Raw genomic sequence first — 15,974 nt, forward strand, 5'->3', positions numbered from 1 at the left:
TTCATGAAGCATATTCCTTATTTCCTGAGCCCACTCTATGGTGCACTTGGTTTAAAGAATAGGCTCAATAAATGTTACAGTATTTTAGTGTACGTTCAATACTTTTATGAACATAGAGCACATTTAGTGGGGCTCAGAAGATAAAGAAAATGGTTCAGATAAAGCCTCATTTGCCCATTACTAGTAATTGTACATTCATGGTCCCCACAGGATGAATTCTCTGACTTTGGTGATCCTCTGATGTTTCCTCTGTTGACACCAGCAGATTTATGTCTCCACAACTATTTAATGGATTGCTACACTCACACTCCTTTTGATTCAATTCCCTAATAAAATTTTTTGAAATTTGAATTGTGTCAAAACCACAAAGTCCTGCCATTTAATTCGGCAACAGGGCATTCTTCTCTGCTGCAGCACATGATTTAAGCCGATAAGCCTGGCTTATTTATTTATTTATTTTTTTACATGAAACCCTGTCCTGGTGCAGTGTTAAGGAACAGTCCTTACTGGTAATCATTTCTACTTGATACCGGCTGTGAGTAATAATGGCTGTGTGCATCAGATTGACTCATAAATGTGACCACTACATATTTATGGGTAAAGGTGACGTGATGATGTGTAAAGGGGAAGCTGTCAGGCTCATCATCATCATGGTACGATTCTGCCTTGGAGACAAAACGGGATGGACTTCCTGGCAATAAGTATGAGGATGTGCTCTAAGTGGTCAGTGGAGCATCAGTCCACAACAATCATGCAGTTCTACAGAGAAGCCTATTTACTTTGCCTGAATCTGCTAGGCAGCTGAAGCCTTTCTGTGTGGAGCCAGCATTTTCAGTCTCTCTCTCTGCAGTCTTTCCATGGCTAAAAAAGATGCTGCAGCTTCCTTTTTGGTTCAGAGAATAGCAATAAGGAAACACGCTGTACCTGTGGAGGGGGAATTGTAAAGAAGGAGCGTTGGAGTTAGAACCAGTGTGGTATTTGTCATGTTGTCATGTTTTTTTTTAATTGTTGCATTGCAACATTTCATACTCATTTTATACCTTGTTTCTTTATGACGATTTTTTCTGTTACTGGTCTGTTAATTTCTACAGAAGGGGACTGAGTAGCAGGATGAGAATAGAGGATCTGAAGGTAAAAATGATGACTCTAAAGGTTACCAAAATGTCCCAGCATATCATTACAGAACATGTAGATCCTGCCCAGCCTATTTTCCCTGTACAGAAACATGAAATCAGCCTGACCACATACACGACGCAGAGTAGACCATTAAGTTTTGTCCTGAGCCAGACGGTTACTGTTTGGCTTTCTTGAATCTGCAGGGCAGCAGGTCTGTCATTATGTGAGCAGAGCTTTGGGTGTGTCGGAGAGGCAGCCAGCCAGAAAGGGAAACCAGGCCACAGCAGTGCAAACATCTGTCCTCCTGACTTCAGTGTGGGATCACGCTGCCCCCTATTGGGCACAACTGGTACTACCACAAACTGCCCAGTGTTTTTTTTTTTTAAATGTATATATTTGTTTATTTGTCAGGGACATTGCAAAAAACACTGTAACAGGTTACAGAAACATGATACAGGTGTATTGCATGTATAGTTCTAACTCCTGTTCCCAGTAAGGCTCTCTGTTTAAAAAGATCAATGCACAACATTATACCAAAAGTACTTACACCAGTTCATACAAGCTACTTTTGATTACACTCACTCTGTGTGTCTTTTTCTCTGTGTAGCTGGCAGCACTGCTGTTTTTGAGTGTTTTACAGTAAAGAACCATAACACTTTAAGAAATACACGTGTTTGCGATCAATATCAGGCTTAGAGTAGTATTACATAAAGTAATTTTCTAGGTGTTGTCTCAGCATTGCAGCGCACTCTGGTGGTTCAAAGGCTCATTACTGTCTATACCTCTAGCTTCATCTGTACTGAGTCGATGAACATAGTATCCTGAGTATGATCTAAGTCTGAGTCTGAGTTTAATGTAGCCTATGAGCCTTACCCTACTGCAAAAATATGATTTCACTGACTCTTATTGTTATCAACATATGTACACACTTATACAGTAAACCCAATATGAATGTACAAGATCAGCAGATAGCATAAAACCACTTCTGGCAGTCCCAGTCTTTGGACTTGGATGTACTGTTAAGAAGAAAAAAAAGTTATCTTAAAGTATCAGTAATAGTACAATGCAAAGTAATAATAACATTTCATTGTTGGTGCTAATTAAAGTGTAATGTATTTGCATGCATCTAAAATATTCTATGCTGCATCATACAGTTAATGATTATAGGTTCCTGCATATATTTTGTGTTTCTACTTGAACATGGTTACATGCTTTTAATGTTCAAAAGACACTTTATAGTTCTCATACTGCTCATGGCTGCAGCACCTGTATTCACCCTCTGTCTAAGACACTCTGATGCAGCGCCTGTCTCTTTAAGTCCCCCCTCCCGAAAAGCCCAGTCTGCTCCGATTGGTCAAAAAAATGATTTTCCATCGCAACCGAAAAAGCACTTTTTTCAGAATATACTGAAGAACTGGCTCGCTATTGGTGGGATTTGAGAGGTGACAAAGACTGGAAGTTTTGTTCCGCTTTAAACGACTGAAAGATGGATGGAGCTGTGTATCGCTATACACTGTGGGAGTGTCTGCATGCTGCGTCTGGAGCATAGACTGTATAAAAGATATAAGATGTACTAAAAATAAGAAGAAGACAGAACAGATTTTGAAAAGCTTTATTTACAATGCGATGAAAATAGTGAGCTTGGGTTTTCTAACAAACAAATCTACTTTATGTAGTCACTGTAAAAGATTATTTTGAATGCACGCAGATACGACAAATATTATTGCTTCTCTAAGCCTCTCTACTATGTTTATTTATTGTTGGAAGTGTTATGTGACATTGTTAAAATTTTCCAGTTACATCAGCCTCAGATCAGAAGTGGGCCTGGTAGGCCAGCAGATAGCCATCATTGTACATGTAGATCTGCTTGTTGGTGGGGTTATAGCTTAGGCTGGCCACTCCTTTAGCTACCTTCTCCATTGGCAATGCTAGTGAGTTGTCCTCTTTGCCTGTTGCTGTGTCGAAGGCGTAGAACACCTCTTCGTGAGTTTCGTCCATGTAACGTGTCGCGTATAACACTCCGCACACCATGAAAGCATTGCTCACCGCCTTCTTGAACACCCTCGTCTCCCATGTCTGTGAGACATTGAGCGTCTCTGCCTCGCTGTCCCAAATTAGCCGGCTCACCACTAGATTACCATGGTTACCAACGGTGGCATAGAGGGCCCATAGTCCCCTCTCATCGGCCTCAACATCCACATCACTATTGACACGGCAGTCATAGTAACAGTATGGGAACTTGTTGTTGATGCCCACGCCTGTGCCTGGAAGTGTCACCCGCTTGACGGTGTTGCTGTTCAGGTCGTAGCGGCAGACATCCGCAGAGCGATAGCAGTGATAGTAAAGCGCTTCACCATGTAGAACAGCACTGGGACCTTCAATGGTGTTAGCGTGAGTGTAGGATGGTGCGAAGGTAAAGTCCTTGTGGTTGGTGGAGGCCATGAAGTCTTCATAGGTTTGGTATACACGCACAGTGTTGCCATAGATGTTGCTGTTGAGCAGAGACTGAACCCAGTAGCTGTTCTTCTGCCCCTCACTGTCCATCTGGGCCTGTTTGCCCCATGAACCAGAGATGTAGCTCTTACCATAGGGACTGATCTTAGTTGTGACAGGATCTGAAATGTTGGAGATCAAGCCCTTGAGGCAGTACCTGCCCGGGTCTTGGTCTGGAAACAGAGAGATGAGAAGGTGGATGAGAAGGTGGATATACGTTTCTGTGAGTTCACAGTTACAACAATCTGCTATGTAGTGATATAGTGGAGTAGTGGTGTCCTGAGCAGCAAATGAAGTCACCAGAAAAAAAATGTGGCCATTGTATGTATCTGCAAATCACAATGATATTAAAAAGTTTGGCATCCTCTAGTGTCACACCAGGTGTTCAACGAACACCCAATGCTCTGGATGTCATCTTACGTAGTATAACACACACAGAGCATAGGTACTTACTTCTGAAGTCTGTGGGGATGGACTTGCAGGACTGAACGCCATTCTTCAGGTAGCGCAGTTTCTCTTTGACAGTCTTCATGTTAACTGTGTTTGATATTTGCATCCTGTCTACATCAGTACGTAGTTTACCCACCTAACACACACACACACACACACACACACACACACACACACACACACACACACACACACACACACACACACACAAACACACACGGGCAGTTAAAAAAATGTACATAGTTATACCCATGACATTACACTACAGGCAAACAGTTGCTCGCTCTGTAACTTTAGGAATCATTTTAGTGTCACTCCATGTTCTGCCGTACCTCTTTGGAGAGTTTCTGTGTCTGGGCGTTGTTTAACTGGCTGTGGACGGCACCAATGTCTGTCTGCAGCTGACTAAGCTCCTGGCCTAGCCGTTGCATAGACAAGTCTGTGTACAGGCCTTGGTAGTGCAGGTACTGGTGAGGCTCCAGACGATCAGTCAAATTCCTGATCTGAGCCTGGATCTGAGGAAGACGCTTATTGGACAACTCCACCTTCAAGAAAACACACACACAAACTCTGATGCTGTTTCCTGATAACTGAATATGTTTTCAGGATTCCAGGTCTGATTATATTATATAGTTCTGAAATGTTCTTCATCCCCTCATTTATCTGTGACGGTCACAAAAACATGCAAGTCAGGTGAGATGAAGTGCCGACAGTAAACACAATCAAACGGAATCAAAATGACACATTATAATAAATGCTTCTGATCAGTTTTGATCTGAGGTGGAACTGGACCGGTCTGGACCCAGTCTGAATGAATTACCACGCTAAAAAAATTATGCTGGCCCTTCTCACCTTTTCCTGCAAACTGTTCAAAGATGTTTCACAGGACTGAACCTGCTTCAGCACGGCCTCGTAATGCAGAGCAGGGAACGACCACAATGTGGAGTTCACCTCACAAACACATGAGCCATCCTTCTTCTGGCCCGACACACGCTGAGCCTGGCCATTACCCTGCAGACACACATGTATTAAAACACTGATGTTGTACAGTACATGGAAGATTTACAAGAACAGTAAAGAAACTGCACTAACAAATAGAACTCAAAGAAGAAATGAAAAGCCTCGGTCTATTGGCAAAAGGTGCTATATCTTCCACTTTTGTTGTTTGTTCCTATTTATAGGATAGAAAGAGTAACTCACTGGTGAAAGCAGCAGAAGGAGCAGCAGCATGTTTACAGCTGTAGGGATGATCAGTGGACTGACCAGAACAGGAGCTGTTAGTACTGAAATCAACACCCCTCCTGTTCGCGTGTCTTTAATACACTCACTCACAACAAACACACACTTTCCTGACTTGCTTCTCATCACTGATGAGTCACTACAGAGCCATGGAAGTGAAACTCTTAAAATGTGAAATGTTTATTTTCACAGCAGTTTTAGTTCACCCAGGACTTCCCCGTGTTTTTCCCGCTTACTTAATACTTTGGTCACAATTTCCACGTACAAATAATACAGTTAGGTAATTCATAATCTAAGCAAAATACTGAATAACATCTCTGCACACAGTGTGTAATCGGGTGTCAGATGGCAGAGCAACTCAATTAAAAACTTCTGCACACTATAACTGACTATTATTGACTATCACGGATCATTTCATGTTTGTAGTAAAGGCAAATAAATATATATATGTGATGTTTCAATCTAAATGAAATTCATATCCTAAGTAGGAGGAAAACAATTATTTAGCTGTTGATTTGTTGATTTAATAGTTGTAATAGTAATTACTACAGAGAATTCATGAGATTATGAATATTAATAAAAGTATTCATATTCATATTCACACATACATAAATCAGAAAATGAAATACCTGCTTATCACAACTTGTTTATCTCTTCAAACGACACCAGAGCCCTGTGCTGCTGTTAACATTGGTCCATGTTTCAGATTTGACAGGGTTGGCAAACAGGTCAAACATACTGTAACTGGAAGAAATTTCGTCATCCCAAAAAATTCAGTGAAAAGCCACAGTAAGTGGTTAGAGCTGGATCTTATCTTATTCACGCACAGCTTTGTCAGGAGTCTTAAGTTTAGCCACTCAACTGTGCACTGGCGTGCTTAAGTGCCTTCTAGAAGCCAAAACGTGTGCTTAAGTGCCCCCTGGGAGCCAAAATGCCTGCTAAAGTGCCCCCCAGGAGCCAAAATGTGTGCTAAAATGCCCCATGCGAGCCAAAACGCGTGTTAGAGTGTCCACACGGAAGCCAAAATGTGTGCTAAATTGCCCTCTTCAGTGGCGAGGGCGTGCTATATGTGCCCTTTTTTTTCCTTTTCACTCATGCCCCTCAAAACGCCACTGCAACTAAAGTATTTTGCACATAACAGTACAATGTTACTGTTCTATGCAGACCTGCACTAAATGTCGTGTCAAACGACACAAAATACAGCATTAAACATTGCATTTAAATGTTTGCGTCTGTCTGACTGTGGAACTTCTACAGCGGTCACTTTCTGTTCCTCAATCCTGTTTCCACATCCACAGATTGTGTGTGTGCACCACTAGATCATGTCACGTTTCCATCACCACTTCCCTTCAACATTTGGCTTTCACTCCCATCAACAGGACAGTCAGTGCGGCCTATCTGATGAGCACTGTAAAAATGTGAACTGGAACGTTTGTCTCTGATGATGCAGGCTAAATACATAGGCTACATATACACATAAAGTAGTTGATATAGTGAGTATATGTATTATTATTCTTAGTATTATACAGACATTCATGATCCCCACATATAAAACAGTATTTAACCGGAAGTCACTCCCTCAGATTCAAACTTACAGGAATGTGGTGGCCAAGACATCGATTCATCTCCACATCAGAAATAATAGTTTAATATTCAATATTTCTTTAAATATATAGCTAATAGTTTTTCAATATTTAAAGAAAAAAAGTTATTTGAGGGAATATCAGAAATGCTCAACAAAACCCTTTTGGTTTCTGATTCCTTTCTCAAAGGAGAGCACAGGACAGGGGATTTACAGAGCAGATATGTATGCTATTATGAATGAGAAAGAGTCTTCATAAAGAGGGCAGCTCACCATGTCATGCACAACAAGATGAGTACAGGCAGAGGGATCGGTAAAAAACCTCAGTACTCCATGGTTAACAGAACTGGCAAAGTAGGGGTGTCATTGACCAGACTAAATGAAATATTGATATCATGTTAATAATACGATTAATAATAATAATCCAGGACCTCTTTTTAATTTGATTTATTCCCCTCCACATACCACACTCGTACTATGAGTAGTTCATATGCCAAAAGGAGACAAAACACACACAAAAAGTTAAGGATGTTTTCGACTGATTGTGTTATTTAATTATTTCAAATTTTCTATAGATAGTGCATTATTATCATAATTGTGAGTTATTTTTGCCGTGATAATTATGAAGTATAAATCTGATAGTGGCAGTTCTAGTGTGAAGACATGTTAGTTTATAACCTCATCCATGTTGTGATAATTACTAAGTTGTTGTTATTTGAGGAGATAAACAAGTTGTGCTAGGTATTTAATTATGTGCATACAGTATGTGTAAAATATAACTTTAGATTTGTTTGATTTACATAATAACTTAGCAGGACGAGCTGTTGTCTTAGTAACTAATAAATAAACAAATACAGTACTAATTACAGGCAACATACAGCACTCTAAACATCTTATATAAGTATTTTCATTGTTGATAGTTGAGTGTATATACAGTATATTAGTAGTAATTCAAAATGTCATTAGTCACATCTAATAATAATAAACTTTATTCATATAGCACTTTTCATAACGTAAAATGCAGCTAAAAGTGCTTCACAGAGAAACAAAATCAATAGCACAGATATTAAAAACTAAACTTAAAAAAGGAGCGAAAACAATACAATAAAATCCTAGAGAGATGAAAACATGCTTTTAGTAATAAAAGCAAGTTGACAGTTTTAAGATGTAAAAGCCATAAAATGAAAGTATGAGACAAATAAGAATGATAAAAGCTAGAAATAATTACAAGCAAAACAATATCAAAACTAGAAGCAAAAGTAATCTGTCAGTATCAAGATTTTTCCTTCACCATATCGACAAAACTCTGTGTTGTTGCAATCCCAGTAATCCCATGGAGGAAGTGATCACACACATGCTGAACACACACCAACCACACACGCACATGCACTTACTCACATGCAGAGGATAGTTTGAGTGTTCACAAGGGAGGAGCTGCTGCTGCAGTCACACACTAGTGTTTTCATTCAGCTCTTCTCTCTGATCCACCATGAAGCTGTGCGTGATCCTTCCACTGTGTGCTCTGCTCACGCTCACCAAACAGGTAAGAAAACACTGGGAATACAGTGCTACTATTTCTTTTTAAATTTGACTGTAAATGATCACACGCTGCACATTTCAAATGTCAATATATTTACAAAAGGTATGTAGTGTTTTTTTACATGCCATGTTTAATATTCATGTTTATTTCAGTCACCTTCATCACCTGAAAAGTGTGAATGTGAGTTGACTAATTCAGAGAAAGCATTCCCTCATGACAAACTAAGCACAGTGGAGGACAATGCGTCGAAATGCAACAGCAACGTCACTCCACAGAAGGTAAGTATAGATTGTAAAGAACACAAGCTTCCTAAGCAGCTGTTATACTGTCATACAATGATATTTATAATAATGAATGATCAAATGCAATCATTAATAGTATCTTAAGCATGTTAATGCAAGTGCAATACGTTTATTGGTGCAACAACTAAAGTTATTAATGATGTTCATGTCTTCTTCATAAGACTGCAGTTAAAAGGACGGGATAAAAAAAAGTCAATGCATGTGTTTTCTGTTGAAGTCCAAGTGTTGTCATCATGATTAACTAGGCTTTACTTTTTCATGACTTTTTCATATTTGTAGCCCCTCAAATAAAGTGGTGACATGGTCTATTTTTAACACCGATAAATAGCAGATGATAAATGATGATGTATAAACCAGATGTTGCCGAAACAATTACAAATGCAAATTGGATCATCATTTGTGACTCAATTTCAATGATCAATACGACTGAGGAATAGAGAAGTACCATAGTATGTATCACATAGTTTTAGGTAAAACTCACAAACCATTTAAGAAACCTTACTTATTATACATATTAATTTACAACCTTGAATTGCTAATTAGCCAAAAGTACCGTGTATTATCTATGCCACTCATGGTTAATGCCTAAACTTAACCATCTAACCTTAATCACTCATGGTTGATGCCTAAACTTAACCATCTTGCAAGACTTTCACAAATGAGTTACCATCTAGACAACAAGATAATCATGCTAACAACACTGGATTTCTACAGACTGTGCACTGCTGTGAATGATCCATTTTTGTGCTGTTAACTACAGACTTACCTATGAAGAAGCCATGATCATGATTAACTCAGAAACCATGATGATTGAGACTCCTTAGGTTTCCTCACTAATTAAATTGACGTATTGTTCTTGCATTAACTCATGTAGAATTATTATTAATTCTACATTCCTACATATGCATTCATGGTGATTGAGACCTAAGTGATGTGTGAGCGCAGTGTCGACCTGCTCTGTGCAGACTATGGAGCTGGAGAGTCTGCTGCTGGGTTTGGAGCAACGTCTGCCCCGTCTGCAGGAGGATGTGTCGATGCTGGAGAGGGAGGATGATGGAGAGCTCTATGCAGTTCTCAGCCTGCAGGTGATAGAGAATGAACTGATGCAGATCAAGCAGCTCATTGACAAGCTCAACAGCACTGCCCTGGGAAACCAGCACCTAACTACTAGCACCACTAAACAGGTAGATTCAACAACCAGCTGCTCAACACTGACACCATTCAAGAAGGCAACGCCTGTCTGTGTGCAAGTCTGCTCAGACTGTAGATTAGTAGTATATCATAATTTAAAGGACCACCACTGCACTTTTTCTGTAGATTTCTTCATAGTTAAAAGTCACGTCATGTAAGAATATTATGAGAACTTTTCACTTATTATATTTACACTGTCAAGCACTAATGAAATTAACTTTCTCCTGGTAGTGTTGCAATCAATGCCCTTGTTTCTTTCAAAGAGTATTCCAGTTATTTTGCTTTACACCACCATTGACTGATCATCACTGACTCAGGATGGACAGTAAAAAAAAGTTTCAGTAGAACCATATATAACTTCTTTTCAATTTAATTCTTCCATCTTGTCAAAATCTGGCCACTACATTACCTACAATGCAACGCACCAAAAGTTTAGTCTGATATTTAGGGGCGTTATTAAGTGGCTATAGTGGCCTGGAGCCTCTGGCCTCAAGCAGAAATAAGGACAAAGCTACAGAGGTCTGCTAAACTCACTTCTTTATAACTCCACACCTCAAGATTAAGAGATAAGAATTTATCTCTTAATCTGGATCCTCATTTTCAAACTTGTAGTCTCCAGCCCCAACCACAACCAACCTTTGCTGCCATCTGGTGGTATCAAGACACTGGCAGACAGGTTCTATAATCTTACTACAAAGTAGACATAGTAATTTGACTGTAAGCTGAGTCCCCTGAGTCCCCTGTTGACTTGAATGCATCACTCAGAGCTCAGCAGGTAGGTATGGAGAACTTTATACAGTGCAGCTCTTATTTTACATAGGTACACATACACATTTCCTTTAAAATTTCCAAATTGTTTCAATCTTTATGTTTAATTGCAGTTAATATCTATTATAATTCAGCGAAATAAATCCATATGGGAGCTGTATTATGAACATAAGCAACATATTAATAGATAAGCAACATATTGCTGTCAGTTTGGTGGTGGTGAGGATGGAAATGGATGGGTGAAATGTTTTTCTTTATCAATGTGTAAGCCATTCAAGTTTCTCTGATCACACGTAAAACTGCATTCAAGGGCATTCATGTTTGTAAAAAAAATAAAAAAATATTGGGGTGTCTGTTCTGGTGCTCAGTTGCAGGATCTGAGAGCAGAGATGAAGGAGCTGGAGACGTACGACAGCATGAGGGTGGTGAAGACACAACAAGCCAACCAGCGTCTGAAGAGAGACCTGGACAAGTGCGTAAATGGACTGGACTACCCCACAGTCCAACCCCCTCAGCCTCCACCTGGTATGTGCCAAAACCACACTAAGCACCAGAGTGAGAGAGAGAGACCACCTGACAGATAAAAAATTACTCCGGTGTAGCAAATGTTTTTTCTGTATTATTCATTTATGAGCAACTCATGATGACTTGCTTGATATTCAACCTGAGCAAAATCAAATGTGCCTTCAATTAGGGTCGCTCACAGCTGTGAAGGGCCTTCCTCACTAAGAGCTAATGTAGCGTATAAATGAACTGTGGGAAGCTCTAGGAATTATTCACCACAATTAGGCAGTAATTATCAACCAGTGGACGCCTTAGTCAACAAGCTGTATTAATGTAGTGCAATTTCTCTCCCTTTCTATTTTTCCTAAGGTAACTGTTCCTACGGTCAATTTCTGAACATAACAGGACCGAGGGTATACACAGCAGGAGAGTACCCTGGCTCTCACAAGTATGGAGCCTGGGGTCGGGATCCCAAACCAGAGGAGGGGAAGGAGAGCTGGTATTGGCTGGTTATGTTGACCTCCAGCAACAAATTCGCTCACTACGTCCGTCTCTACTCTAGTCTGAGCTCTCTCATTGTCGGGGTCAGCGTACCAGGTAAAGAACTGTTGTACTTAAGATATAATATGTAGAAAGTATTGCTTCATTTTAACACACAGCACCTGCTTTCCTCTCCGGCCAAGAGATGGTCAAGTGACCTAGAGAGTGAATAAAGTGAGTGAGCTCCGTTTAGTGATGACAAAGCAGTGAATCAGAGGATTAAGACAGTATTTTATGATTGTTTCACGGCGATTACCTTTATAGCACAAATACTCACTCATAACTTCAGAGAGTCCTGCTAGAAGGTGCTGCACTGCCGGATTATAAATAAATGCAGAGCTTCACTTTCTCTGTTTTTGTGTGTGCTGCTCACAGACACACTGCCAGATACTCTGCGCGTCAGTATCTGATGCTGAGGGGGAGGGAAATCACAAAGTGGCGATGTAAAATCAGAGCACTGCTCACCCTGCGAGCTGTAATTGGCCCACATGAATAGACACCCCCACACTCTTCTAGTGGGTCATAAGAAATGACAGGTGGGGACTGTTTTCATTGCTGGATTAATCCACATTAGGTGGTATAGTGAGTATTTGGGGCAGCAGGACAGTGTTTGTGTGACTGAGTTCAAATAAACTACAGTGTGTGTGTATGTGTGTGTGTGTGTGTGTGTGTGTGTGTGTGTGTGTGTGTGTGTGTGTGTGTGTGTGTGTGTGTGTGTGTGTGTGTGTGTGTGTGTGTGTGTGTGTGTGTGTGTGTGTGTGTGTGTGTGTGTGTGTGTGTGTGTTCATGACAATGAAGGAACATTTCCGTGCAACAGTGTGGTGTTTTTATAATTAGAAGGATCAGTTCACTGTTGATTTGGGTGGATAGTGGGAAAAATATACAATATAACCATACTTATCTTTTGAAGATATAATCCATAAGATTTTCATCTTGTTAATTGTCTGTTAAGTCCCTACTGTATCTATTAAAGAGTGAGTTCAAACAATGGTGAGTGATCATGTGACCCACTAATGAAAGCACTTGTTGCCTTTTTACTGAGTATTACAATCTGAGTGACTGTGGCGACATTCCTTCTCTAAATGTGAATGTTAGTGACGCTGCTCTACAGTGATTGGTCTGCCCAGGTGCAGCTCATCACTATCGGTTATGCTGTGTTTCATTGTAATCGGAAATCGGGACTTTGAATCCTCTGAGTCAGGCTTGTAGTAAGGGCAGAAGTGTAATAGGAACATGAGTGTGTGTATGGATTTAAGAGGGTAGCATATAGGGGACGAATTGTAAGTAGAGGGATGAATGTGTGTAAATACAGTTTACAAAAGCGACCTTGAATGTGACAAGATGGAGGGCTCTGAAAGAACAGGCTCGCCTGCAATTACATCTTATCACCAAAGAGGCCGCTAGAAACAAGGTATCTCATATCTCAAATGTTATGGATTATGACTTTAAAGAGCGAGGCACAATACTATATACTAATATTATTGATTGCTTTCTAAAATATTACATTTATTACATTTCTCCCTTACCTCTTACTCATTCTTCTCTTACTTTTTCTGCCAGGTAATGTCCAGATCAGCCCCTCTAACCCCACCACCAACACCATCCAGGGTCCAAATGTTGTGCTGTATAGAGAGGCGCTGTATTACAACTGTTACAACCAAGATTCTGTCTGTCGATTCAACCTCACCACCAAAGCTGTTACCAACTTAAAACTACCCAAAGGAACCAGGTCCGCTGCTCCATCTTTCTCTTTAAGATCATTATTTAAGTGGATGTTCCTGTTACCAGAATAATTGCCTCGTTTCTACAACAGCAACAAAAATGTTGCGAAATGTTCCAAATTTACATGAAAATGTTTAATACTTTAGTTTTGTAATAACAACAAATTAGGTAATACAGAAAAAAATCAACACACTGTTTTCCAAATGAAACACCAGTTCCTTCCTCTGCTTCTTCAGGTATAACGGTAAAGGTAATTTCTGCCACCTTGATGAATGCTACCCGTACACTGACCTGGACCTGGCGACAGATGAGTCAGGCATCTGGGTGATCTATACCACCACCCAGGACTTTGGTAACCTGGTGCTGTCCAAGGTGGAGGAGGGTGAACCGCCGACGCTCGGCCAAACCTGGCGCACCTCTGTCTACAAGCAGGGGGTGACCAATACCTTCATGGCATGCGGCGTGCTCTATGCAACACGATACGTCAGCAAAGAAGTGGAGGAGATCTTCTATTCGTTTGACACCACAACAGGGGTGCAGAGGTTTGACATTGGCATCCACATAAACAAGATGTCTCCAAACATTTATGCCCTGAACTACAGCCCTGTGGACCAGATGCTACATGCCTACTGTGACTCCTACATGGTCTCATATAAGGTTTTGTTTAGCGATTGATGCTAACAACATTTTCCATAAAACAATGTATCCAAATAATGGTTGTAGTTATAGTGAACAGGTAAAAATGCCTGTAAGACATTATATTCAGTATATGGTATACATGGTATTTTACATGGTAAATTCAGATTAACGTACATTTGAACTGCAAGATCTTTCTGTAGCTGATTTATATCTAGAGTGTGGAAACAGTACCTTAGGATTTCTGAGAATCAATCCTTCTGCATAAGGAGGGGAAGAAATGTTTACCCAATAATGTTAAAGCTTAATTAAAAGTATTTTAAACATTTTGAACTATGTGTAGCCAATATCTCTCATCATTGGGTTTTATATCTAACAAAATATGGCTTTATATTTCTACACGGCTTCCAATTTAGCTGTCAAATAATATGAATCTCAAAAATCCATAAAGATGTTTTATTTTGCTTATAATGCTTATACCATTTATACTGAAAATAGTATGACTGAAAATGATCAGACACTTGACTCACAAAATCTGACATAAAGTCTTTATTTCTTACTTGTTACTTGATCAGTACATGGACAGAGACAGCTTACTTTTTATATTTGTTTGTATATAATATATTGAAACTTTACATTACACATCTGAATGACAGCAAAGTAGGTAAGAGTCCTTCTACTGTTGTGAATAGAAACAAGCTAACAGGGAAGACTCCCACAAAATGAAACAACCAAACGAGAAAAAAAAGAACTTATTGCTCAATACAAATCAATAATAATGGCAGTATGAAGACCAAGAAGAATAGTAGTAGTACACATGAACCAATATCATTTTACCAAGATGAGGTTACACCTTATTGTTGCCTATAAAAAAAGAGAAACTTCAAGGGAAGAGGAACAGAAATATGCTGAAGTTTTCTTCACAATACAGTAGTGTTAGAGTGTTCGCTTCGGATAACCTGCTCTATAAATAAAAAGTATCTACAAGTGCAATGAGGACCAGGGTCTATATAAACTGATCCAGTGCCAGCTTACAGGAGCTGTCGACTTTCACAAATCGCTACTGAACTTCACTATTTATAGACCTGGAGGAGGAACAGGAAGGAGCTGGGTTTTCATGTACAGGGTTAAACGTCAAAGATGTTGGGCAGGGATGGAAGTGCAAACCATAGTGAGGGGTTCTGAGAGGCGTAGGTTTACAATACTGTACAGCACTTCAAAAAAGGACAAAATACATTCAGGAGCCCCCCAGGCAGTTTGGATAGAAGTCGTGTAGGAGGAAACTGTAGAAGTATAGATGGCAGAAAAGAGCTTGGTGAAGAGAGAAAACACTGAAAGATAACCGTATACGCCACTACATGCAAACTTCAGTGTTCATGAAATTCAAATTGAGGTGTTTGATCCGACTGTCTAATATCTTCTCACAATCTCTCCCTTCCATACGTCAGGATCTTACCCAGAAATCTATTACATTTACTGGATTCAAACAATACAACAATAATCTCTCTAGCTTCATTAAATTCACATTCGTTTACATTCATTCATTCATTCATTCAGTATTTTCCAGGTCAGAATCTCTCTCTATGTACTGATCTGTTCTCTTCTTCTTGTCTTTAAAAAAAACATATTCTCTTTATCTATCTGCTGGTCTCTAGGGCCCCCTGGTGCTCAACAACACGACTAACACTACTAACATTTTAAAAAGTGACTTCAGCTGATAGCCCTTTAGGTTGCGACTGGGTTTTGCCTGTGAGAGCCGGGGCACCATGTGATTTTTTTTAGGGGGGAGGTTTTTTTGTTTTTTTAAGGTGGCTGGGGTTTGCCCTACATTCCGAGCTTGGCGCCCAAATGGCTCCAAAAAAGCCCCGCCTCTTACAGGCCTCCTCAGGAA

At 39.9% G+C, this 15,974-nt stretch overlaps 2 protein-coding genes across 2 annotated transcripts; one reads left to right on the top strand and one right to left on the bottom strand.

The window, feature by feature from the left end:
- Positions 1 to 2,761: 2,761 nt before the first annotated feature.
- olfm4l2 (olfactomedin 4-like 2) lies at positions 2,762 to 5,374 on the bottom strand. Its single transcript, XM_083917514.1, has 5 exons — positions 5,260 to 5,374; positions 4,912 to 5,070; positions 4,392 to 4,604; positions 4,063 to 4,195; positions 2,762 to 3,782 (listed from the first exon to the last, which is right to left on the bottom strand). Exons 1-5 carry the CDS (start codon positions 5,287 to 5,289, stop codon positions 2,929 to 2,931), a joined length of 1,389 nt encoding a protein of 462 aa, XP_083773640.1. The 5' UTR covers positions 5,290 to 5,374; the 3' UTR covers positions 2,762 to 2,928.
- A 2,936-nt stretch (positions 5,375 to 8,310) lies between these two features.
- On the top strand, positions 8,311 to 14,370 carry LOC310948878 (olfactomedin-4). Its single transcript, XM_083916160.1, has 7 exons — positions 8,311 to 8,423; positions 8,573 to 8,698; positions 9,688 to 9,906; positions 11,050 to 11,206; positions 11,555 to 11,782; positions 13,286 to 13,454; positions 13,684 to 14,370. Exons 1-7 carry the CDS (start codon positions 8,370 to 8,372, stop codon positions 14,120 to 14,122), a joined length of 1,392 nt encoding a protein of 463 aa, XP_083772286.1. The 5' UTR covers positions 8,311 to 8,369; the 3' UTR covers positions 14,123 to 14,370.
- The last annotated feature ends 1,604 nt before the right edge of the window (positions 14,371 to 15,974 follow it).

This window comes from Echiichthys vipera (assembly GCF_963691815.1).
Source record: "Echiichthys vipera genome assembly, chromosome: 7".
Taxonomy (NCBI): Eukaryota; Metazoa; Chordata; class Actinopteri; order Perciformes; family Trachinidae; genus Echiichthys; species Echiichthys vipera.